The sequence below is a fragment of the Tachypleus tridentatus genome, chromosome 5, assembly GCF_004210375.1.
Source record: "Tachypleus tridentatus isolate NWPU-2018 chromosome 5, ASM421037v1, whole genome shotgun sequence".
Classification (NCBI taxonomy): Eukaryota; Metazoa; Arthropoda; class Merostomata; order Xiphosura; family Limulidae; genus Tachypleus; species Tachypleus tridentatus.
The window spans coordinates 39,658,999-39,686,561 of record NC_134829.1 but is presented as its reverse complement, the minus strand read 5'-3'; the positions used below and the strand labels follow the sequence as shown (position 1 = coordinate 39,686,561).

The window sequence follows — 27,563 nt, the reverse complement described above, 5'->3', positions numbered from 1 at the left end:
TCTGATATTTTGCAAATTATCGCTACAGTAACTAATATTTTGTTAAATACGACAGAATTATATTAATTTTTTTTAAATATTACACAATATAACAAAAGTTTTACTTGTTCTTGGGCAGAAAGTGTTATTTCTCGGTTGCTTAGGCCAAAAGTAAATGGAAAAAGACTTATTTTTCTCTTCAAACTTTGCTTTTGTAACCTGGGAGCGTATAACGAAAACATGATGGGAGACTGTATTTGGGGGCTAATACGTGAAAGTGATTTACATTACAGTCGCAAATCTCGAAAAACGACTCGCTTCTAAACATTATTGTATAACTTTAGTATAAATACATGTAAATATTGATTCACATGTTGTTTTATTCAGACCTTATGTAAATGAAAATGTGCAAATTTACCCGTTTTTACACAGAAATAGGTTTAATTTCTAAATTTCATTATCCAGGTCACAAAAGCAAAGTTTGAAGGGAATAATAGTCATTTTTGTATTTTACAACATAAGCAATTAAGAAATAACATATACTATCTAGGAACAAAATTTATGTTACGTATGTGTTATCTAATCATTGAATCTCTTTTGCTTGGGAAATTTATTAAAAAGTTGGTTTAATGATTTTAACCCAATATCGTATGAAATGTTGTATAGCAGTGACTGTAATAAAGACATGGGTGAAAAAAAAAGTTACACATGCAGGTAAGAGAAAAACGCAGTTTAGAAATGGAACAAAACGACAAATTCCAACATTTCGCTTTATTATCAAACACATGCTTAAACCCTGCTATGAATTAATAGTTCGTATTCTATAGTTCTAAATGTTTTGTGTATGTGTAGGTTTCTCTCGTAGTGACAATAACGCCCATGCACACGAACGATAAGTTTGATACTTTCCACTATGATAGAGGTCCAGCTTACCTCTTCCTTTGGTTAACTTGTGTCCAGGGTTACTGATGAGTGGTGACTACTAAATTGGTATAAACCAATCATTCCCCTTGATGAAAGTGAACTGAACCTTCCTTAAACTTAGATGAAACAGTTTTCGGAATATACCTAATTTATTTATTATATATTGTATTTGCTCAACTTAGCTGTCATCGATACTAGTTTCCAAAGTAGTTTCCAATTTTTTTTTTACCTGTCTTTATTACCCAGTTTTATAGTGAAGATAGTGATAATTTTGCACAAAGTTTCTATAGTTGTATAGTGTTTAAAATTTTATAAGTTATTACTTGGAACATATCTGTTTATATATATTTTCTACACAAAGAAAAAAATGAGTAATTTTTAAATTTTATTTTGTACTCGAGACCAAGCACAATTTTGTTTTACCAGAAAGCAGATAGGGCTAGCACAATTTTGTTTTATCAGAAAGCAGATAGGGCTATAAGTTAATTTTTTTTTAATTCTGAGATATCTTTTACTCACCTACAATGGTTCTGTATTTCTATGCGATTTCAGTAATGTGAGCAAGAAATTGTACTTTTATTTTTTATTATGATTATTCGTATTAATATCCACTGTTTGGGTACCTTTTTTTTTTTTTTCGTATTTTAACGTCTTGGTGATTATAAAATTCACCACCATCAGGACTATTGACGAGGATATACCTAATAACATAATGACAAAAGAACTTGGCGCGTTGTACTGATGAATTGGCTTACGATATATTATATTTTTATCTGAATCAAACATTCTTTTTATAAATTGGAAGGCGGAGAAACACGTCGAATTGTTTATGTATGTGTTTAAAGTAGAAGAGTGTATACAAAGCAGGATAATAAATATCGAAATACGACTTGGGGTTTCGAGACCCGTTTTAAATTTTAAAGCAGGTTTTTAAATTTTCCAAATAATAGCGTAATTAAAAACATCTCAACAATGACACTCAAAAATAAAAACCAATAATCTATCAGACGTGCATAGTTTACAGTTTTGAAACAATGACAAAACTAACAAATTCTACAATGACTTCAGTAGTAATATAACTGTGTATGTTCCAGTTTTTCAAATAATGACGTATGCCAACAAATTTCAACAATTACATACCTAACAATAAAACAGACTATCAGATAAAAATCACAAATATATTCAAGTACAGGCACGTTTCAGTAGATATTTTTCCTTTCCATTCGGTGACTTTCGGTTTGTACAATGAACGTAAGAAACATAATATACATATGTGTGATTTAGAACTAAACGCAAACAGAAAAAATTCACTAGGTTGACCCCTAAGACAAAAAAAAAAGAATCACTGATGATTAATGATTCATTAGAAATATATGTTTTCGTTTCCGCAGTTTTGTCGTTTATTTTAAAAGGAAAAAGCTTTCATTTTAATAGAATTAAAAAACAAAAACTTGTGGAAGTAGTTTACATTATAAATAAACTATTGGTATTTTACGAAATAGTTATATGCTCCCCCTCTTCTTCTTTTTTTTTTCACGAAACGTTTTCCTTCTGAAATCTCGAATCCACACATCCACAAATAAGTTTCCATCTTTTCACATTTAATTAAATAGTAACAACCAAGCGGCTTTTAAAACTCCTATTTAAACATTATTTTGTCTTTCATTGGTTACTAATCTTCAAACTATTTGTTAGCGAAATAAGAAGTAATATTCAACGACTAAGGCCGATAAGTTGGATATGGAGAGCTGTATGACGTAATTTCCGGTTGGTTGATTGGTCATGAATTAAATAACCTGCAAATTTACACATGACTTGGACTTACGGTAGGCTTTTCCAAAGAACTGCTTGATTCTGCCTTTATTCTTGATGGAGCTAGCTGCTGTGAACATCTTGTCCAAACTCACAGAGTTCCGTTTCTTAACTGGTCTGTCCGCATGAGAGCGTTTCAGTCGAATTTGACTGAGGATTCCTACCAGCAGTTCGTCAACATGATGATTGATGCCTGCTGATGTTTCAATAAATTTGCACTGCTGATACGTAGCCAAAGATCTGCCAGCTGAAACAAAAGTACGCGAAACTTATAGAAGATAGCTAATTGGCTATCTTATCTTATTACCTAGTTAAATATCAAGTCTAGTGATTCTACACACACCGAATAAAGATCTGAACATATGTTTTCATAAGGTAAATTCGTTAAGGAAGGCTAGTTTAAAGTAAAGTTACACGAGGACTATCTGTGCTACCCGTCCCTAATCTAGCAATATAAGACAAGAGGGAAGGCAGATAAACATCACCACCCACCGCCAACTCTAGGGCTACTCTTTTACCAGCGAATAGTGAGATTGACCATCACATTATAACGCCCCCACGGCTGAAAGGGAGAGAATTTTTGGCGCGACGGGAGCCTTAACACGCTTGGCCATGCCGGGCCTACGAGTAACACACTATCAGGTAAAAACTTCAAATTAACTACATTTAGTACTTTAGATACATTTTCTATAGTTCCAGTTATTGTTCTTTTTTACCACTTTCTAATTAATTTGTTATATTTTTGCGCATTGCTACACGAAGGTTGTTTGCACTTGGCAATCTTAATTTTTAAATAGCAGCTAGAGGGTTCTTGTTGTTGTTTTTTTAGCAACACAGTGGGTCGTCTGCACTCTGCTCGACGCTGAAAATCTTGTACCGAAGTTTAACATTGTAAGTTCGTAATTTTACCACAGATTCATCAGGGAAAGGACAAAAGAAAAAAATTAGTCAACAACATCTCTTGAGCTGTTCTTGTCTTAACAAATAATGGGATTTGATTGTCACCCGTATAATGCACCCAATGACTCAAAAGTGTGGACCACAGAACCTCAGCTTCCCAGTCTGGCACAATAACCACTATATGGCACTTGGTCTTATATAATATAAGAAAATTACACTGGAGTAGCATAATATTTTGTGTTTCATGCTGAGATCGGCTGATTTAAAAAAAAAAACGCCAATCGTTATCATAAAATAAAAACTTGATGATGCTCCAACACTCTTTTCATCTGAAATTACTTTTAATTTCTATAAGATTCAAAATACTTCTGTGGTTTTACAGGACAATGTTTTCCTATTTCGGAAGGTAATATTAGAGGTGTTACAAAATGTCGTTGTACCACTCTCGAAAATACAGTATTATAAAAATTATAGGTTTTGTTATTGCTCAGACAGGTAAATATTCCTTGTTCACCTAAATGCTTTGAATATTTTCACTTCTACTCATTAAGGTATGCAGCTTACTTATTAGTGGCCAAGTTACTCATTGTCAAGGGTCAGACCACTTAGATGTTGTTGATGACTGTTTGTTTTGAATTTCGCGCAAAGCTACACGAGGGCCATCTGTGCTAGCCGTTCCTAATTTAGCAGTGTAAGACTAGAAAGAAGGCAGCTAGTCATCACCACCCACCGCCAACCCTTGGGCTACTCTTTTACTCAAGAATAGTGGGATTGACCGTTACATTATAACGCCCCCACGGCTGAAAGGAGAGGCATGTTTGGTGCGACCAGGATCTCAGAGTTGGAAATTCAGTTCAATTCCGTAAAGAATGTGTTTTCGTTCCTCCTGTTATTTGCTATTGTGATTTTTATGCAGTGAGGTAAATCAGTAGGCCTGATACTATTATACTACAAAGACAATATTAGAGGTCTTTAATGAAAATTTCCAGGTGATCCCTAGTAAATAAAGCTTATCTGGGTTACCACTTTAATATAGAAATGTCTGTCATTTAACTTTCTGATATTAAATGTATAACAGTGTGCTCATACGTAACCAGAAATGATCGAAAACAATATTAGAAAAGTCGAATTACATCTACTTACCCTCAGTGCTAACCATTCTTAACCGGGCTAAGTCTGTTTTATTTCCAACTAAAATCACGGCTTTTCTGTCCACATCTTCTAGACTTTTAATCTGGTTTAAGATGGTTCTGGCTTTATGAAAACTGGCTCTGTTGGTTACAGAGTATACAACCACATAGGCATCAGCATTAAATTCCATTAAGTTGAGCTCGATGTCTGTCTAAAAAAAAAAAAACAGGACAAGTGTGCTTACAAATGTAATTTTAGCCCTAATCGTATTACGTTCCACCAATTTTATGAAATTTGGTTAACATCATAAGTATTCTTATTAAAGTAATTAACCCTGGGTTTATTATTTCTTAGATAGACTTATGTGTAACCCCACTTGAGTATTCGTTTTGATAATCCTATCTTCGGAATACTTTAACATTACAAATACTTTATTTAGTAACGAAATAAATTCATGCACAAACTGTTGATACTAGTATAAGGTTCATTTCTCCGCTGTGGGGTTCAAAGGTACCTAATTATTCGTAGATGTTTCAATGTACCGATCAATCTTGTACATCATCTTTAATTGCACACTCAAGGAGCACATCAATATGTCCGAAGTTTTGATACCCGTGGTGGGCACAGCACAGATAGATCATTGTATTGCTTTGCACTTAACTACAAACAAACAAACTCTCCCAAGGCAAGTACGAACCACCCTCACTTTAGTACTCTGGCCCATGGTGCCTGAGTAGGTACGCTTTGCTAACCTGTGAGTGAGGAATGAACCGAGTTTCAAACATGGCGCCCTATGACAGAGGAGGTCAAGAACATAACATACGATGTCAGGTTCGGGCTTAGCGATCCTAAAGACATACTCCTAAACCCTCGTCATAGTCGGGTGATCTGCCGACTGCGTTTTAAAATCCTTTGGTAGGGGGTAACAAGATGTATAGACAAGGACAATCCAGGAACACCCTGAATTCCAAAGGCAAGTTTTGTTCTGCTAGCTCCAAAAATGTAGGTGGAGTTTGTAAACAAATAAATTCACACTCAAAACGTAGATTAATAGAGAACAGATACCCTAAGAGAGGACCGTACCTGAAAACAAACCCAATTAGAACCATCTGTCTGTAATTTCTGAGCACGTGAGTTACATTGGATACAGTAGCTTGCAGGTGAAAATACGGACACCTTTTAAGAAATGGCGCTTCCACGATCCTGAAGGGAGCTAGAAACACAAAATCTGCTCATAGTGGCTTCCCTAATTTTGAAACGATAAACTAGATGGAACAGTACCGCTCTAAATCTTGGACCATTATTGTTTAACATTGGGACATGACCATCGCTTTCATAGCAAGTTAGGAGCCTGGCATGGCCAAGCGCGTTAAGGCGTGCGACTCGTAATCTGAGGGTCGCGGGTTCGAATCCACGTCGTGCCAAGCATGCTCGCCCTCCCAGCCGTGGGGGCGTTATAATGTTACGGTCAATCCCACTATTCGTTGGTAAGAGAGTAGCCCAAAGCGTTGGCAGTGGGTGGTGATGACTAGCTGCCTTCCCTCTAGTCTTACACTGCTAAATTAGGGACGGCTAGCACAGATAGCTCTCGAGTAGCTTTGTGCGAAATTCAAAAACAAACAAACAAACAATCATAGTACATTAACGTTATCAAAGTGCGGAACGCGTCTTTGTGACAGTGGGATATGAAATAGGAGTCCTCAGATTTACAGTTCGAGCACTCTAACCAGTCAGTCATGCCAAACCCCAAATATATAAATAAAATAAGCTAAAATAACGCTTTTAAATTCTTATTCTTAAAGCTCCAGAATTGTTTGTTTTTGTTGTTTTTTTCTTTCGCACAAAGCTACACGAGGACAATCTACGCTAGCCGTCCCTAATTTAGCAGTGTAAAACTATTTATCGCCACCCACCTACAACTATTGGGCTACTCTTTTTACTAACGAACTTCAGGATTGTTTGTTTCAGAGTGTTTGTTTATATCGGATATTCGCGTAAACCTTATCTGCACTAGTTGAGCTGATACACTATAGGAAAGCATGTAATGAACAGCACTCAGCGAATTGTGACGTTTAAGTACCATCCTTATAACTTACCGACAGCTGCAAACAGCTGGATAAAGGTGTATTGATATACTAGGTTATAGCGTTTAGTTTATAATTTCTGGCAGGAAATGTTGGATGGCCCTGTGGTAATACTGTAGATTTCGAACTGCGTTGCCAGGTTCGAACCTGGGCAATACCACAAATATTTCCCATACTTTTAGTTTTGTTCCCCGATAGTACAGCGATAATACTACGGATTTACAACGCTAAAATGAGGGGTTCGATTCCACTCGGTAGACTCAGCAGGTATCCCGATATGGCTTTGCTATAAGAAAATACATACACACGCAAAGGGGTTCTGTTTTAGAGCAACGGATCATGGACTATTGAACCTCATAATTACACAATCCGGCACGCTTCCACTAGGACACGCGCCTATCCATTTCAAAGTTGAATAACTTCTTGAAATTGAATAATAACTGATCATGTTTCAAAATTCTGAAAGATCTCCTACACACCGTTTCAAGCGTAAAACAGTACAGTGTAAAAACGAACTGATCATATGGTATTTTCTGTACAGTTTTCTGAATTTTTCTATTGAATACGAATTGGTATACATAGCTAAAATTTATTATACGTGTTACCAAATGACTCAACGAGTGTTTTTGTTTTCAAAATAGTTTGTACAGGCACCACTGTAGCTTTTGAAAACTGGTAAAAATATTTTATTGTTTGTTTTTGAATTTCGTGCAAAGCTACACGAGCACTATCTGCTCTAGCCGTTCCTAATTTAGCAGGGAAATGCTAGTAGGAAGGTAGCTAGTGATCACCACCCACCGCCAACTCTTGGGCTACTCTTTACCAACTAATAGTTGGATTGATCGTTACATTATAACGTCTCCACGGCTGAAAGGGCGAGCATGTTTGGTGTGACGAAGTCTCGAACCCGCGACCTTCAGATTACGATTCGAGTGTCTTAACTGTCCTGGCGAACTTTGTTTCACGCCGAATCATATTTTTCTAAGCTTCTATTTAAATATTGACTTAATTATAATTAATACATCAAAACAAATAGCTCAGTTAAGACACTGAAGAACACTATTATATCCTCGCAGAAATGAGGGGATATCGAATATTTTTAGAGCTACCCTGTACCCTTAAATTTATATCTACGGTAAATAATTAAACCTTACGTTCTTTTGTTGAGGTTTTTAACGAATAAATTTGACTGCTGTTAACGAAAGAATGTTCTGAACAAATATGCACAACGTGTACCATCATTTTTGTATAAGACGTTAGACAGCTGGGTGCTCAGTTTTAGTTTGTTTAGTTGCGTGGGGTTTTATTGAAGAAAGGAGGTATTATCATTTGAAAGAAGGTTATAAAAATGTTTTGGTTTCAGACAAGCACGCAGTTATGCTTGTGGCGAGCTGCCAATGTCAGTTTAACGCTGTACATGCAGAACGCAGTTATAACCTTTGAATCATCTTTTCATCAAAGATTTTACGCAACCCTAAGCTATTTAAAGTATGTAACAACGTTGAGTATAAAAGAACAAAAGCTAGATTTTTGTACTGCTAAGAAACCATTAAATTTCTTATATATATACACAGAATATCATAATTTCGTGGTGTTTTAAAATACAATGCAGAAATGTAGAAAAAACTTATCGCAAGAAAACTGCCTTATTTCAGTTAAAAAATAGTGCAGATGATGAATAAAAGGAAACTTGCAAGATTTGTCAACGATTAACAGTTTCTAAGATGATTTATGTTTGTTTGCTCAATAACAATGCGCTATCTGTGCTCTTATCGAAACCTGATTTTTATGGTTATAAACCTCCAGTCTTACCACTGAGCCACTGGAGAACAATCGCTGATAAAACATTAACATCTAAAAATCCAAAGTTATTTACCAAATTAGTAGAACCTGGCATGGCCAAGTGTGTTCGATTCCTAATCCGAGGGTCGAGGGTTCGAATCCCGGTCGCACCAAACAAGTTCGCTCTTTCAGCCGTGAGGGCGTTATAATGTGACGGTCAATCCCACTATTCGTTGGTAAAAGAGTAGCCAAAGTGTTGGCGGTGGGTGGTAATGACTAGCTGCCTTCCCTCTTGTCTTACACTGCTAAATTTAGGGACGGCTAGCGCAGATAGCCCTCGAGTAGCTACGTGCGAAATTCAAAACAAACAAACCAAATCAGTATAAAGCTTTAATGTACTAAACGTTCAGAGTGTTGCAGAAGTTTGTACCCTTACGGAAAATAGACAATTATTTGCTTCAAGTTAAAACAAATAAATTTCTAATAACAGATTACGTGATTTCGGAAATAAAATACCCTTGTGGCACAGCACAAATGCGTTTGTGTGGCTGTTTATGGCACGCAATTTAAATAATGAATAAATTATGTATTTTTTTCCAATAGGTCCAGACCTCTGGGACATTCTGTATGTTAGATAAGTACTTTGTGACACTTTTTAGTGTACGAAATACATTCTAGTATTAGATAAATATCACAATTGTAAAACAGTTTTAGAATGTTTACTCCTACACAGATTGTCTAACATTGTACTCCATAAAGTCATCATAATTAATGCCAAAACATGAACTATTGTATCTTGGATAAAGATGTGCAGTGTGGGTGGAAATTATTTCGTTAGTACTAAAAAAGCTGAATTTCTGTAAACAGCAATTTTACAAAGAGGAACAAAAGATATGAAAGTTGTAATTTTCCTTAAGGCTGTGGAAAGGCTTATTGTATGACATATTTATCCATATGCTGTGTAAATAATGAGAATATTATAACCGGTGTGCATAATTTATATAAATTGTGTACTTATTTATTTCGAACCATTTTCATTTATCTTTATCGTCGACTTCTCTACTTGCATTAAGACTAAAACATTGTTATTCTGTAAATGTTTAATGGTGACTTATGACGGTTACTTCTAGCAATTAAAGTGTGTTTTACAAATTTTGAAACTCCAACGAAACAGTGCCCGGTATGGCCAGGTGGGCTAAGGCGTTCGACTCGTAATCCGAGGGTTGTGGTTTCGAATCCCCATCGCACCAAACATGCTCGCCCTTTCAGCCGTGGGGGCGTTATAACATGACGGTCAATCCCACTATTCACTGATAAAATAGTAGCCCAAGAGCTGGCGGTGAGTGGTGATGACTAGCTGCCTTCCCTCTAATCTTACACTGCCAAATTAGGGACGGTTAGCGCAGATAGCCCTCATGTAGCTTTGCGCGAATTTCAAAACAAACAAACAAAGCTTTGAGAATAAAATGAACTTGAAATAGTTTTAAAAAAAATTAGTAAGTGGTTATAAAGAATAATTTCAATTTTTTAAACGTCTGAAATGCATTGCAAATTTGCCGATAGATATCTTAAGAGTTGACAAAGACAACACGTTGTTGTATAATTTTTTATTGTTGTTTAGTTTGGTTTAAATTTTGCGTGATGCTACACGAGGACTATCCGCGCTAGTCATCCCTGATTTAGCAGTGTAAGACTAGAATAAAGGCAGCTAATCATCACCACCCACCGCCAGCTCTTGAGCTACCCTTTTACTAACGACCGTCACTTTATAACGCCCCCATGGCTGAAAGGGCGAGCATGTTTGGTGTGAGGGGGATTCGAATCCGCGACTCTCGAGTTAAGAGTTGAGTGCTTTAACCACCTGGACATGCCGGGCATTTTTGTTCTTAAACAATATCAATTCGATGTTTCATTTTTGAAATAAAACCGTTACTCGACAAAGCAACATGTATATTTACTTTCGCATGGTGTAATTTTACGTGTATTTTGTTTGTGTTTCAAACTTCTATCATATTATCCTTTATAGTCTGACGTCAAATAATACCGTGAAACATTCGCATTATAATTGTACAGATAAAACATATAAACAGGAAAATAATTCATTTTTGGAAGATGTTTTGTTCTGACCCGGCAGGGCAACGGGGTTAAGGCGTTCGACTCGTAATCTGAGGGGCGCAGGTTCGAATCCCCCTCGCACCAAACATGCTCGCTCTTTCAGCCATGGGGGCGTTATAATGTGACGATCAATCCTACTATTCGTTGGTAAAAGAGTAGCTCCCGAGTTGGCGGTGGGTGGTGATGACTAGCCGTCCCTAATTTAGTAGTGTAAGAAAATTAAAAAAAAAAAGAAAAGTTTTTATTCTATTCTTTCCGTACTTTCGTAGAGTTTAATGTGCAGAAGCAGACTGGTCGTTTTTCTGGAAATGTTTATCAGGTCTTTTTTACTTCTCTGCCTTTCACTCTCTGCGAATACTGTGTCAATAATCCAACAGTTGTTATTAATTTTAACTTTGAAAGTGTGTTACCAGCGGTGACTGAATCCCGAATCTTAGCCCTAGATCCTCACGCTTAGAAAAGTTTGTTTGTTTTAGAATATTTACTGAAAGTTAATTAAAAAGCTATCTAACTACCTGTGCTTAACCGTCCCTAATTTTGATAGATTAGAATAAAAGCGGCTGATCAACAGTATTCATCGGCAATTTTTGGATTTTTCTTGCCTGACTGAATGGTAGGATTTGATTGTTACCTTTATATCGCATCCACGGATCCAAAATAAGCGGATCGTGGTCTTTTATAGCAACGGGACGCGAATTATGGAACCGTCGGATTGACAATCTGGACAAGCTAACCAGTGGGCCATCTCCCGACCCCCCTTAGAAATGAATAATACAGACAAAGCCACAAATGTATATTACAGTACTTCCCCCCGCCCTGATGGCACCCCGGGACGTCTACGGACTTAGACTGCTGGAAACAGGGCTTCGATGCTCTTCGTGGGGAGAGCACAGATAACCCTTTGTGTTGATTTCCGCTTAACATCTTCGAGCTTGTTACAATATATATTATATATATTGTTGCAGCAGGTGTCGGAGTATTGTAAATCCAACTAGTGAACAAATAGTTTATACTGGTACAATAATTACGAAATATTTTGTTTATTAAAGTTTTAGTTACGATTAAACAAGTAATTATGTTTTAAAAACGTATTTAATATTTTATTTTTAACACCTACTCTGCTAGTCAATGAGTCCTAATTCTGGAAATAGGGTTAGCTTCACGTATTTAAGTCAAAACAAAAACTAATTATCATTATAAAGGGTTCAATGCTTTAGTCTAAACACCCACACACTTTACCACTAAAGATTTCATTCTCAATAATATTCGGCCATGAAAATATGTAGTTTAAGGATTCTTTAAACTATGTTTTTCTTGTGTAAAAGTGTTTATTCTCAGGAAGATCACACTTGTTAACCACATAAGATTTGTTGAGCCTTTCTCGGCTATCTGTGTTGACATAATTCTCGAAAACCGGCGAAGAAAACATATTTTTATAACATAGGGTATTACCTATATATGGCCACTACAGTGCTTTGTGTGAAAATTTTAATTGAGTTATGGGTTTTACTCTCTCACGGCCTAGAAAAAAATATTGAAAATTCGACCCCGCTCGTGGGTAATTTAAATACAAGCCACCGCAAGTTTAAAAAAAAAATGAGAGAGAGAGATAGTGTGTTGTTTTTTCTTAGAGCAAAACCACATCGAAACTGAAAAGCTTTGTTTTGGAATTAACTGTTACACGCGTCACCCTAAGTCGCAGACAGGGTGTTAAAAACACTACGTTTCGCAAGGTTATTCTAGTATCGCTCCATAGTAGGACTTGAATAATATAGATAAGCCTTACTGAGCATAGTGTTGTTGTTTTCTTTAAATACAATTAAAAAGAACCATTAAAAGCCACAATTACTTGTTTTATCTCATACTATATAAAACTTTAGCTTTCATAACACAAGCTTCTTATAAATAAACATAACTCCTGGTAATGAAGTGTTGGATTACACAGAGTGTCTATATTAACAAAGGGCCCCGGCACGGCCATGAGTGTTAAGGTGTGCGACTCGTAATCTGAGGGTCACGGGTTCGCGTCCCCGTCGCGTCAAACATGCTCGCCCTCCCAGCCGTGGGAGCGTTATAATGTGACGGTCAATTTCACTATTCGTTGGTAAAAGAGTACCCCAAGAGTTGGCGGTGGGTGGTGATGACTAGCTGCCTTCCCTCTAGTCTTACACTGCTAAATTAGGGACGGCTAGCACAGATAGCCCTCGAGTAGCTTTGTGCGTAATTAATAAAAAAACAAATGTTAACAAAGATGTTTTAACTTTTATAAAAACGTACCTTGTTTTCAGAAATTGTTTGCTCAACAAACAATAGCTCAGATTCTTCTCCGTTTAAGATAACCGTGACCAGTTTTTCGTCACATTCATCTGAAAAGGAAAAATAGATATCTCAGTAACAACTGTCAGAAGGATCAGACCCAACACGTCTGTGAAACAAGTACGAAATGTGCGTAGGTGTTTGATATAATTGTTTAATCACGCTAAGATTACATGGAACATTTATTTTCATATATATGTGATTTTTATTACTTTTTTAGCATTCTGAGCGGCTAAATATAAATATTCTACTTAAGACAATAATATATAATAATGTGTACTGTTCAACTGAGCTTCATGCTAAGACGATTTTACTACGTTTCTGAATTATGAATTTGTATTTTGAATTTCGCGCAAAGCTACTCGAGGGCTATCTGCGCTAGTCGTCCCTAATTTAGCAGTGTAAGACTAGAGGGAAGGCAGCTAGTCATCACCACCCACCGCCAACTCATGGGTTACTCTTTTACCAACGAATAGTGGGATTGACCGTAATATTACAACGCCCCCATGGCTGAAAGGGCGAGCATGTTTGGGGTGACGAGGATTAGAACCCGCAACTCTCAGATTACGAGTCGAGTGCCTTAATCACCTGGCCGTGCCGGTCCTCACAAATGGAACTACCGCGTGGGATTATGCGCAGGCTTTTCAACTTTCTAGAAAACAAAAAATGTAAAATAAATATTAGGGAAACCTTCTCGTATTTATTTACTCCACCCACAAGCAGACGTTTTTTAAAGGAGGTTAGCTTGCCCTCTCTTACTCACCATGTATGTGAGTAAAAGACCCTAACTCAGAGTACTCAATCACAATTTGCGGATGTTGTTGTTGTCTGAAACAGTACTCCCGCTCTTTTCACAGCAACCACAATGAAATAATACTGTAGAATATTATTAAAAATATCGAATGAAACTAAATTTACCTATAACTCTTTTTAGCAGTATTTACAAAACAGACAAGACATAAAACTGACCAACCAAAACTATACATAAAGAGAACATTTCTCCAGACCACGACATCAGAAAAGTATATCGGAATAACTCACAACTCTAACTTAACGCGGGTTAAATGACATTAATAATATACTGACAAACATTTGGAAATGTACAAATTATGCAAAGAGTCTGACGGAAAGAAAATGAAACCTCGTCAGATAATATAATTCAAATATACAGAACTTGTATACGTCCTTTCATACAATATGCATGTCCATCGATAAAAAATCTCTCTTACTTTGCACATAAAGTGCCCCGCACTCCATTGTAAAACTTCATGCACAACTGCGCAATTATGCAAACTATCACCGATAGACTCTTGTGTAATTTTCTAGATTAAATCGTGAAAAATTGGCAAAAAAACATCTCCTGTGAACGTGATGGAAGTAGGCATAAGCACTTCTCCCCAGTTAACATATATTTTATGAAAAAGGATATAATGATGGCACCGAATATTAGACTGAAACAAATCACATTAGATTTAGGCTAGGCTGGAAGGGGTTTTTCATGCAAAGTATTCTCGCTCAGTTTTAGAACCAACGTTTGTTTTGTTTTGTTTAAAAACTGGTGCAAAGCTACACGAGGGCTATCTGCGCTAGCCTTTCCTAATTTAGCAGTGTGAGTCTAGAGGAAAGCCAGCTAGTCATCACCACACACTGCCAACTCTTGGGCAACTCTTTTACCAACAAATCGTGGGATTGACTGTAACATTATAACGCCCCCATGACTGAAAGGACGAGCATGTTTGGTATTACGGAGATTTGAACCCGCGACCCTCAGATTACGAATCTAAGGCATTAGCCACCTGACCCAGAACTAATGAGGGGTGTTATTATATGCTGAGCCTTTCGCTATGTACAGCATATAAGAGATGGTATACACAGCACAAGAATACAAATAGTCAGAGTGAGTGTGGTTTACTCGGACCCTCATGTCGTATTAACATTTATATTCAACTGAAAATTTAAACCATAGTACGGGAGGGAGGAAGAAGTCACACGAATACGAAGTTCCCTGGTTTTAAGGCCTAAATCCCGGTAAAAAATAAATTGAAATACGGTGAAAAGAATACACTGTGTTACTTACTATAACTTAACTCGGCCAAGTCTGCCCCACAGTGGCTCAGCGGCATGTATGCTGATTTACAACGCTAAAAACCAGGTTTCGATACCCGTGGTGGGTAAAGCACAGATTGCCCCTTGTGTAGCTTTGTGCTTACTTCAAAACAACAACGGACAAGTCTCCGATTTATTATGTTACGTATTACGCTTTCAAATAGCCGTAGGTTTTAATTTAAAAGTTAATTTATCAAATTTATGATATTTGCCAACAAGATTGATGCACTAAATTTCTTTCTTAACACAAAAACACAAATATTTCAATATACAAACAACAAAAAAACAATACAATTTATTACATATGACGGTTATTACAAATGATGGTTTATATACAACATTTTTACAAACTTACAAACAATACTGATTCTTATATCTGATCTGGAACTAAGCCTTTTATCGATGTTCACGAAAGCCAAATTAATTTTTTTTGATGCACCTGTACACTTCTTTTGAAGACTAGCTAGCTTGAAGCACCTGTCAATTTTCACTGACGGCAATATTTAATGTTCTCGTAGAAATACTAACGTCCGAAGTTAATTTACTGAAGTTCAGTGGTTTATAATGTTCAAAAATCTATAAAACGTCCTGGTCAGACTCTGTAGTTTTCCAAATATTAAAGGATAATCACAGTTATAGCTTGCGAGGCTCATAGTATACCGACTGTAGCTGATCAATAATAATCTGTCTCTTGGCGCGTTGGTTTATATAGTTTAAAGCAAGATTCTCAAACGTCAACAATGTTGGAATCCCGCTAGTGTTTTCGTGAAACAAATATTGTTGATTCTTATTCCCGAGAATCTTATACAAATTTAGAAAACAGGCGAGACTTTCGCAATACACAGTTGCGTTCTCGATGTAGAGAAAGCAGTCGACACTATGATACAATGGACTAAAATATCGAATGCCCCAGGTGAAATTACTGCGAGCTATTATTCGCTAGCTCTCCAACTTTCAAGACAGTAAGGAAACCTAAAATTAACGTGTCCAGTACCTTCTGGGAGTACTTTATCCCAGAGATAAGTATTCCACAAGGAAGGCTAATTAGGCCTATTCTGTTCTTCATGTAAGTGAGTGAAATGCCACTGTCCGATCCTTCTAATTTCAGTTTGCTAATGACGGCTATCCAGAAGAGTTTATATACTCCATCCATAGTAAGGTCAAATTTAAAACCACGGTTAAATGAAACAGAAAAATGGTGCAACAAGTGAAGTGTCAATATAAACGCCCCTAAAACACAAATCGAATTTTTCACAAAAATAAAAAAGAGCAAACAATCTCCAAAATGATATATTTTCGGAACTCTTCTCGAGTGTAGCCACATCAGTCAAATATCTGGGTGTAACCTACAATGTACAACGTCTGATTGGCAATAACGGGGGGCACTACAATTAAAAACATACTTAAAGTCTTGTTTGACTGTATTAAGCACATAGCTACACAATGGTCTGTCTGAGTTGTACCCCCCATGGGTATCGGAATCCTATTTCTAGCGTTGTAAGCCTGTACGATATAGTGCTCTACCACTGGGGCGTACTTAAAATCTGTAACACTTACAGTGGTGGAGTATGACTGGCAACCATAACTAAATTTAACCAAATCACACACACACACAATTACAGACAATACAGAACTTGATCATCACTAAAACATACAGAGCTCCTAAATACACAAACACAACCTTTTACACAACTATCTAAACATTCCCATGCTGCCAGAGAGACTCCAAATAGTTCAATACATTACTTCCACAAAAATCTTAACACAAGTTAATCATTATAAACGCTGAAAAACCTTATCATACGCGATAATAGACCTAAACACCTCTCACCATTAAATCTAGTGAACTCATAAAGTAACGTAGAAGCACCTGCTGTTGGGCAAGCCGGTAGACAGATATAGTGTTAATTTTGTTTAAAAAATGAGTTTTATCTGTAAAAGTAAGATTAACGTTGTATGTTTTACATCGGTATGTGTGGTTGCTTGCGTGAACAAAACATTATGTTGATAACGAACGAAAATGAGAAGTAAATATTAAAAAAACATGAAAAATCTATGTAATACATTCATGGGCGTGTCTTGAAAAAGGGACACTCGCGTGTGTAAACTATTGTGGCGCGCGTGCAGTGGCCGCAACGGGTTTTCCCAGCTACCGGACCGAACTCTTAAGAACCAAACCAACAGCTAAAGAAAGTAAAGGTTTAAAATGTATCTTACCCTCCCAGGTCACTTTACCAAACAAAGAACCCAACCAACATTACCTTGTCTTTGATACTAACTGTAGGATAATAGAAAAAAGTTATTTAGGTGTAATTTATTAATTATCTTTGTAAAATATGCATCGTGTAAACAAACTTACATGCAATTTTAAACTCAACTCTAGAAGTTGATTTTGTTTGTTAAATGCTTTATGTCCATACAACTAGTTTTTTGTAAGACAGTCGTTGCTTTTACGTGAAACACAACTGTTTACTTTATGACCACTTAGAAATAGCTACAATGTCTAATCTTTTGAGTTTATTGAGTATTTACTTTTTTGTTCAGGATTACTAAAGCATGCTTTGAAGATAAGAGGACAATTAATCTTCGGTTAATCTTGACTTACGATCTTGTTGCTTCTACAAAAGCGAAAGCTTTCTCTTTAATAACAATAATTCTTTGTTTAAACCGCAACGTTTAAATTTAAAAAAAAAAAGAAAGCAACCCTCATGACTATCAATCACATATCTTGAAAATGTAGGTGAAACGTGCTAGCCCTTGGTAGAAAGACTCAGTTAAGTCGACGTAAAGGCCATGCGTGATCAACTTGTTATAAAAACCTAAAAACCTAAAAGGCACTTTACACCACTACACACACATAAGTAAACACATCCAAAAGAATTAGTTCCGCGTGAATGAACCACGTAAATTAACACACTTATCTCATATATGCCATAGAAATTTAGAACCAATCCAAGATATACGGCCTGTCTTAATTACGAGATAAATTTTTAGTGTTTAAAAATATGCTCTTAGAACTGAATCATTTCCAGCGACTTACATTTCAAACACTCAAGTGTTTCTGTAAATGAACTAGGGTTATTTAAAAATACTCTAATATCACTTTTAATAAAGTTAATTCTTGAGAGTGTGTCTCCTATCAACATACATATGTATTCATACACAGAAAAGTCACAGTTTTAAATAGCGGTAGACTATTATATTTTGAAGAATCTGGCTCATTTAAAGAAATAAAATTATTTTCAAGTATTAAAAATTAAAATATTACTTAAATAAACTGTACTCACAAAATGTTTGTTTTGCTTTTTTAAATAGAGGAAGTAGGGAAAGGTATGTTTTGTTATTTGTGAACGTTATACTCTTTTGATACCGTAGGGTTATTGAGTTACGTTTTACCAATCTAATGTTTGTGCAGGACTAGTGGGTTTTTATATTTTATAAAAGTATTTTGAGCATGGCACTCCTGTCCATTCGGTGTCTGTATTGTTTGTTTGTTTTTGAATTTCGCACAAAACTACTCGAGGGCTGTGCTAACCGTCCCTAATTTAGCAGTGTAAGACTAGAGGGAAGGCAGCTAGTCATCACCACCCACCGCCAACTCTTGGGCTACTCTTTTACCAACGAATAGTGGGATTGACCGTCACATTATGACGCCCCCACGGCTGAAAGGGCGAGCACGTTTGGCACGACGGGGATGCGAACCCGCGACCCTCAGATTACGAGTCGCACGCCTTAACACGTTTGGGCATGCCGGCCTCTGGGTGTCTGTAAGGTCATTTATTTGTATTTATTTTGTTTGTTTGTGGATTTCGCGCAAAGCTACACAAGGGTTATCTGCGTTAGCCGTCCCTAATTTAGCAGTGTAAGACTAAAGGGAAGGCACCTAGTCATCACCACCCACCGCCAACTCTTGGGCTACTCTTTTACCAACAAATAATGGGATTGACCGTTATATTATAACACACCCATGGCTGAAAGGGGGAGCATGTTTGATGTTGTTTATACTTACACAGTTCCTGCTTTAAGAATACAAAATCGCACTGCTGTTGTAGAAATACTAAAGTCCTCTGCTTATGTTTAATGGTTTTACGCTTAACATAAGCACACTTCAACTGTTATCGTTGAATCTGCTTTATAATACGTTTCATTTCTTTTACTTTCCTCGACTGGATTACCAAAAGTACATCAAATACATTTAAATAATGAGGCTCAATTATTTTCTCATTTTCCTCTCGTTTTTTCATGAAAAATTTAAATATATTAAACAATGAATAACCCATAAAAATAGGCGAGTTTAAAGTATCTTCAGTTAATAACACAAAACTGCGATTGTTTTATTGTCCGAAAATTTTTATGTATATATATTTTATCATAATTTCTGTAAACTGACGGTATATCCATTTTCACTTCTACGCACAGATTTTTTTTTCACAAAACGTCATAACGCAATCCATGAAAAAAAAAGACCTCAACATGTTGTTATGAAACCAAAAGACGAAGGTAGCTTTCGAAAGAAACAACAGAAAGGAAATGAATGACGATACACTTTCGTTCGACATTAATGTTCTTCCCTTTCTTTGATGACGAGAAACCCACTTGAAATGGCTCGGCATGGCCAGGTGGTTAAGGCACTCGACTTGTAATCTGAGGGTCGCGTGTTCAAATCTCCGTCACACTAAACATGTTCGTCATTTCAGCCGTGAGAGCGTTATAATGTGACGGTCAATCCCACTATTCATTAGTAAAAGGGTAGCCCGAGAGTTGGCGGTGGATGGAAACGACTAGCTTCCTTCCCTCTAGTCTTACACTGCTAAATTAGGGACGGCTAGCGCAGATAGCACTCGTGTAGCTTTGCGCGAAATTCAAAAGAAACCAAATACCAATAATAATTTTTTGTACAATTTTACGCTATTATTTTCATTATGCCAAGCATGTGAAGTAAATAATATTATCGATATTAGCCAATCATAACCTATAGTTATTTGTTTCAGGTTTAGTTTTCTTTCAAAGGGGTGTGTAAAGTTCATAATAGTTATAATAATTGTTTACTTCTTTTTCATAAAGATAATGGTCCGGCATGGCCAGGTGGGTAAAGACGTGCGATTCGTAATCTGAGGGTCGCGGGTTCGAATCTCCCTTACACCAAACATGCTCACCCTTTCAGCCGTGGGGGCGTTATAATGTGCCGTTAACGAATCCCACTATTCGTTGGTAAAAGAGTAGCCCAAGAGTTGGCGGTGGGTGGTAATGACTAACTGCCTTCCCTCTAGCCTTACACTGCTAAATTAGGGACAGTTAGCGAGTTGCTTTGCGTGAAATTCAAAACAAATCAAACACACTTGAAATAAGGAAGGTCGAAACGTTGCTCTCTGCTTCATTAGTTAAAAGTGTTAATACCCATACCAGCCGTTCTGAAATACGTTCTTCTCTTTTCTTTAGTTTGTTTGTATTTTTCTTAAGAAACATAATAATAACAAAATGTTCATTGTGGTAAACGAAATGACTTGATCCAAGTGAGAGTTTTTCTTCCCGATTTGTAAAGAAAAATCTTTACGAGATAGAAAATAAATGAATATTATTTTCGGAATCTTCGTAGCTGAATTAAGGAAACTTTTAAAAAGTTTAAATTCTCAGGCTTGTGTAACTAGCATTTCTGTTAAACAAACAGTATTTATGAATAGTACATATGTGTATAATACTAAAGATATTTTTCTAAGTCGACAAAACAATTTACGTTCATTCTTTCTTTCCAAGTTAAAAAAATCTCCAACATTAGTTTAAGAAAGCCGACATTGGTGGTGCTCTTTTGAAAAACGAAACACGGATAATTACTTATTTAGAATGAAAATCCTAATACATTAATAAGATAATATAACGCATTCAAGTGGACAAAGGGCTGTCACCTGATACAAAAATTTCGGTCCTGCATTATATAGAACCTTATATTTTACCTTTGTCGACAACGTAGGTTGTTCGATGTATGTAAAAATCAAAATATTACAGTCAAACGCGTACAGTAATATAACTTGTATAGTGGTTTTGTATACTTTAATATTTTGATAAGATTCACAAATATATGTTTATACCAACAGTGGTGCTTAAACCGAATCTACTCTGATTGTTGATAGTGTACGTACCTTGGTTGCTGTCGTAATCACATATATATTCAGATGTGGTGAACTGGCACAATATTGACGATTTCCCGACCTCCGAACAGCCAATCACGAGAACCTGGTGTCTGATAGAGGCACTGGACTTTCGGAAGTGTATTTTATCAGGTATGGGAGAATTTGGTGGTGTTGAACACGCAGGATGTGAAAGTTCTGTGTTCTTGGAAGTGAACTCTTCCATCACACGGAAGGAGTCGCCTCTGTTGATGACTCGCTTGGATCGAACAGAGAAGTTTCGAAGGCGCTGTAAGGCCAGGTCCTCGTCGGTAGAGAACGTAGGGTAAACGTTGGTGTCATGTATACTTGCACCGAATTGATGACGTTCTGCCTCGAAATTGTTTCTTTCTGCCGGTAATCCTAAAGTACACGTTCGATTAATTTTTTGGATATTTCGTTTTGTGCTTGGTTTGATTGTTTCCATTTCTTCTGACGAACTACAGATACTCACCTCCAATCGCCCAGTACTTTTGTTTACTCTCCACGAAGCTGGTGTAGAAAACTGCCTAGAGTGAACTGGTGCATCTAATTGCTGTAGATCGGGCGCGCTCGTAGGGTAATGCCTACGCAATCCTGGTGGTTTCAGAAATCCGAAGAAATCATCGTCCGATTCGTCTTTACAGATTACGAAATTCATGGCACTCTTTAGACGTTATGTAAGGTTTGAATATAAGTTCTCGACGTTTTCATCTTTTCCTCTTGGGATCTTTGGTCGAAAGCTCTTTCCCTGAGCCATTATATCCTGGCATACTGCCATCACGTGATTGGCTGACGTGAGTGATGCTGATATGATGGTTTGTCTAAATAAATGAAACCTTACCTGGACATATCGCAGTCCCGCACGTGAAGAAATTTATTTTCATCACTTGTGTAGCTATTGTAAACAAACTTCACTTCAAGGTCTGCAAAGGAAGTCTCCTGAATCAAGTTATCAAACATAGGAGAAACACGGTTATTTTGAAACATTATTTTACGAATGAATCGGAAACAGGCTTGTGTGTCCATTGGTATAGTCCAGAAGCAAGTGCTTTTGCAAAATCGATAAATACAGTTTAGGAATGCACGTAGGAGTTTAAAGTCTAACAGTAAAGGTTAAAGAAACTTGTAGGAGCTTAAACCAAGAGTTTGTTTAAAGGGTTATAGAAGGAACATATAATTTAGAAAAAGAATTTACGTAGATGTTATGGTTAAGAGTCGGCTACATGAAGCATGTATAGAGAGCATGCGTAGTAGATTATGTAAGAAGCATATTATCTAGAATAAAAACATGCATACGAAACGTGATTAGTCTTGGCAATGTCTTACTGTAAAAATCAGGGTCATATTTAACAATAAAGTGCATGTTTTAATTACGAAATTAAGAGAATATGCCACAAGAAAAGCCAGACATGCCTGTAAGAAGCACGTGCCTGCAACTTTTCCAGTGCACACTGTAAGTGTGGGACCACCTGGTGTGAAACCTAAATAATCGATTGGAGCCCCATTCAATATAACATCGAATCGTCAATAAATAGACAATAACAAACTTCTCTGACAAACAAATACCTGTTTCTAATCTGTCGGGGTTGCCAATTAAGGAAAAAAATATGGTTGTAAGAGAAATACTGTTAGAGGTTTCAAACCTCTAACTCTCTGTTGACCCTTCTCACAAATGACCAACACAACGGATGAATAGTTAAGAGACTGTTAACAACAAACATCGATTCATTGATAGCAATAATATGTAAATCGATGGCAGTTCTGAAGTAGATGGTGTAGATATTTGGCTATATTCAGAGAAATGTGTGAATCGATGGTAGTTCCGAAATAGATGGTGTAGATATTTGGCTATATTCAGAGAAATGTGTGAAACGATGGCAGTTCTGAAGTAGATGGTGTAGATATTTGGCTATATTCAGAGAAATGTGTGAATCGATGGTAGTTCCGAAATAGATGGTGTAGATATTTGGCTATATTCAGAGAAATGTGTGAAACGATGGCAGTTCTGAAGTAGATGGTGTAGATATTTGGCTATATTCAGAGTAATGTGTGAATCGATGGCAGTTCTGAAGTAGATGGTGTAGATATTTGGCTATATTCAGAGTAATGTGTGAATCGATGGCAGTTCTGAAGTAGATGGTGTAGATATTTGGCTATATTCAGAGTAATGTGTGAATCGATGGCAGTTCTGAAGTAGATGGTGTAGATATTTGGCTATATTCAGAGTAATGTGTGAATCGATGGCAGTTCTGAAGTAGATGGTGTAGATATTTGGCTATATTTAGAGTAATGTGTGAATCGATGGCAGTTCTGAAGTAGATGGTGTAGATATTTGACTATATTCAGAGTAATGTGTGAATCGATGGCAGTTCTGAAGTAGATGGTGTAGATATTTGACTATGTTTAGAGTAATGTGTGAATCGATGGCAGTTCTGAAGTAGATGGTGTTGATATTTGGCTATATTTAGAGTAATGTGTGAATCGATGGAAGTTCTGAAGTAGATGGTGTAGATATTTGACTATATTTAGAGTAATGTGTGAATCGATGGAAGTTCTGAAGTAGATGGTGTAGATATTTGGCTATATTCAGAGAAATGTGTGAATCTATGGTAGTTCTGAAATAGATGGTGTAGATATTTGGCTATATTCAGAGAAATGTGTGAATCGATGGTAGTTCCGAAATAGATGGTGTAGATATTTGGCTATATTCAGAGAAATGTGTGAAACGATGGCAGTTCTGAAGTAGATGGTGTAGATATTTGGCTATATTCAGAGAAATGTGTGAATCGATGGTAGTTCCGAAATAGATGGTGTAGATATTTGACTATATTCAGAGAAATGTGTGAAACGATGGCAGTTCTGAAGTAGATGGTGTAGATATTTGGCTATATTCAGAGAAATGTGTGAATCGATGGCAGTTCTGAAGTAGATGGTGTAGATATTTGGCTATATTCAGAGTAATGTGTGAATCGATGGCAGTTCTGAAGTAGATGGTGTAGATATTTGGCTATATTCAGAGTAATGTGTGAATCGATGGCAGTTCTGAAGTAGATGGTGTAGATATTTGGCTATATTCAGAGTAATGTGTGAATCGATGGCAGTTCTGAAGTAGATGGTGTAGATATTTGGCTATATTTAGAGTAATGTGTGAATCGATGGTAGTTCCGAAATAGATGGTGTAGATATTTGGCTATATTCAGAGAAATGTGTGAAACGATGGCAGTTCTGAAGTAGATGGTGTAGATATTTGACTATATTCAGAGTAATGTGTGAATCGATGGCAGTTCTGAAGTAGATGGTGTAGATATTTGGCTATATTCAGAGTAATGTGTGAATCGATGGCAGTTCTGAAGTAGATGGTGTAGATATTTGACTATATTCAGAGTAATGTGTGAATCGATGGCAGTTCTGAAGTAGATGGTGTAGATATTTGACTGTGTTTAGAGTAATGTGTGAATCGATGGCAGTTCTGAAGTAGATGGTGTTGATATTTGGCTATATTTAGAGTAATGTGTGAATCGATGGCAGTTCTGAAGTAGATGGTGTAGATATTTGGCTATATTTAGAGTAATGTGTGAATCGATGGCACTTCTGAAGTAGATGGTGTAGATATTTGACTATATTCAGAGTAATGTGTGAATCGATAGCAGTTTTGAAGTAGATGGTGTAGATATTTGGCTATATTCAGAGTAATGTGTGAATCGATGGCAGTTCTGAAGTAGATGGTGTAGATATTTGGCTATATTCAGAGTAATGTGTGAATCGATGGCAGTTCTGAAGTAGATGGTGTAGATATTTGGCTATATTCAGAGTAATGTGTGAATCGATGGCAGTTCTGAAGTAGATGGTGTAGATATTTGACTATATTTAGATTAATGTGTGAATCGATGGCAGTTCTGAAGTAGATGGTGTAGATATTTGGCTATATTTAGAGTAATGTGTGAATCGATGGCAGTTCTGAAGTAGATGGTGTAGATATTTGGCTATATTTAGAGTAATGTGTGAATCGATGGCAGTTCTGAAGTAGATGGTGTAGATATTTGACTATATTCAGAGTAATGTGTGAATCGATGGCAGTTTTGAAGTAGATGGTGTAGATATTTGGCTATATTCAGAGTAATGTGTGAATCGATGGCAGTTCTGAAGTAGATGGTGTAGATATTTGGCTATATTCAGAGTAATGTGTGAATCGATGGCAGTTCTGAAGTAGATGGTGTATATATTTGGCTATATTCAGTGTAATGTGTGAATCGATGGCAGTTCTGAAGTAGATGGTGTAGATATTTGACTATATTCAGAGTAATGTGTGAATCGATGGCAGTTCTGAAGTCTGAAATGTAAACACCTGACTATATTCCGTAGATCAGATTGAGGATCATTAATGGATTAACTTACATGTGAAAATGATGGAAGCGAGCAAGGTTGGCATATAATCAAATATAATCAATATAATTCTTAGACTGAAATCCAAGAGAGATCATGGGCCTCTGACATGAGAAAAAAGATAGTAGGTCATTACACAGTAAGAGGCCCTGTTGAAGGTCAACAATGTTAAGATAGTCATTTACGGTGTCTGAAAATACTAAAAGACCCTGTCCAAGGTCAACAATGTTGGTTTAGTCATTTATTGTGTGTGAAAATACTAAGAAGCCCTACCCAAGGTCGACAATGTTGGGTTAGTCATTTATATTGTGTGAAAAATACTATGATAGACAATGTTGGGCTAGTCATTTTATTGTGTGTGAAATACTATGGTCGACAATGTTGGGATAGTCATTCATTGTGTGTGGAAATATTAAGACACCCTGTCCAAGGTCGACGATGTTGGGTTAGTCATTTCTAGTGTGTGAACGTACTATGGTCGAGAAAATTGAGATAGTCATTTATAGCGTGTGAAAATGCTTTCTAATGTAGCCAACCAGAATGTCCTCTAAACCTCCACATGATTTGAAGTCTATAGATAAAATAAAAGTTTTTAATTACTATTTAATGTTATTTAAGGATTTTATTGATTAGTTTAATGGCCATGGTAGTTTTATTGACACGTTTTTTAGTTTCTGGATGAAATGTTTAGATACGTATAACAGCGGTAGATGCTTTTGAGAGGGGGAGTTTTTCCACTTACTCTATTAATGTTAGTATAGTTTTCTTTGTTTGGGTACCGAAGTTTTTGTAACTAATAATGTGTTGTGAAATGTGAACTCTTTATGTATACTACAACAAACGACAGTTTAAATGTGTATATAATATTCGTGACTTTTTTACAGTATCCTGGAAAATAAGTTACCAATCAAATGAAAGGGAAGAAGGAAATATGCACGTGAATAATCCCGCCTCTCACCTTTTGAGGAGCTTTGAAAAAGATACCGCATCTTTTCATTGTCTCACAGCATGAAAGAAATATTTGAATACTAGTTGTAAAAAGGATAAATAAATTCTGTAACAAAAAAATTGCGTTGTTCTGCCACGATAGCTTGAGTCAAAATGGCAAAGCATGTTGCAACTTTCGAACGTTTTCCTGCTAATAAAACAGTGTAATCTAAACAACCTCAGGATAAGCAAAGTCATTAAAAGCCACAGACAATGGTTTTCATCTGCGTATTATCGCGTTTCCGTTTTCTAAATGTAAGTGTGTAAAGTATTAATAAGGTCCGGCCTTAAATTTCTTTGTGTGCTCGTTATTTGTAGAGTTGTTTCTTCCAACGCCCACACATAACCTCTTCAATCTCACTAAGTCTTCAAAATCATATCCTCAGTTCTTGTTTGTGTAATAATTTTTCCTGTTCCAGGATTGCTTTGAACAAGTATGTTTAACAGCCATCAGTAATTACACATTCATTTTCAACCAGGAAATCTCTCGAGACTTATGAAATCATTTGCGACTGGTGAGTAAAATTAGTTAATGGTTCAGTCGGTGTAAAAGCTAAACAACCCACATTGTGTTATTATGAACGACATTAAAGCTGCTTGACTTAAATCGTATGCTAATCAACAAATGTAAATTATATCGTAAACACCGAGTAATTAAAATGTGAGACCTCTAGTGTTTTTTTATGTAGTTCTACATAAGGATCGTCTCTTCTTATTTAATATGACTTGCTATGTATATAATTTATCTTTAGAGATAGTTAATTTTTACTAGATTGGTCAACAACATAAATCAAAGTGGTCGTAATCATGTCGTTTTCTTTGGTTTCTTTTGAATTTTGGCGCAATGCTACACAAGAGCTATCTGTACTAGCCCTTCCTAATTTAGTAACGTAAGACT

The 27,563-nt window shown here is 36.4% G+C and overlaps 1 protein-coding gene across 1 annotated transcript; it reads right to left on the bottom strand.

Moving 5' to 3' along the window:
- Positions 1–613: 613 nt before the first annotated feature.
- Positions 614–22,071, bottom strand: LOC143250980 (GTP-binding protein REM 1-like). The gene is made up of 4 exons (XM_076502236.1): positions 21,287–22,071; positions 13,005–13,093; positions 4,759–4,957; positions 614–2,962 (listed from the first exon to the last, which is right to left on the bottom strand). The coding sequence occupies exons 1-4, from the start codon at positions 21,951–21,953 to the stop codon at positions 2,691–2,693; spliced, it is 1,227 nt and encodes a 408-aa protein (XP_076358351.1). The 5' UTR covers positions 21,954–22,071; the 3' UTR covers positions 614–2,690.
- Positions 22,072–27,563: the final 5,492 nt, after the last annotated feature.

Excerpts from the sequence above, each read along its gene's own strand:
- LOC143250980 (XM_076502236.1), bottom strand. The coding sequence starts at position 21,953 with ATGAATTTCGTAATCTGTAAAGACGAATCGGACGATGATTTCTTCGGA. Across the intron at positions 4,958-13,004 it reads AAACAATTTCTGAAAACAAG|ACAGACATCGAGCTCAACTT; the intron begins GTACGTTTTTAT and ends TTTTTTTTTTAG. Across the intron at positions 2,963-4,758 it reads AAGAATGGTTAGCACTGAGG|CTGGCAGATCTTTGGCTACG; the intron begins GTAAGTAGATGT and ends CTTTTGTTTCAG.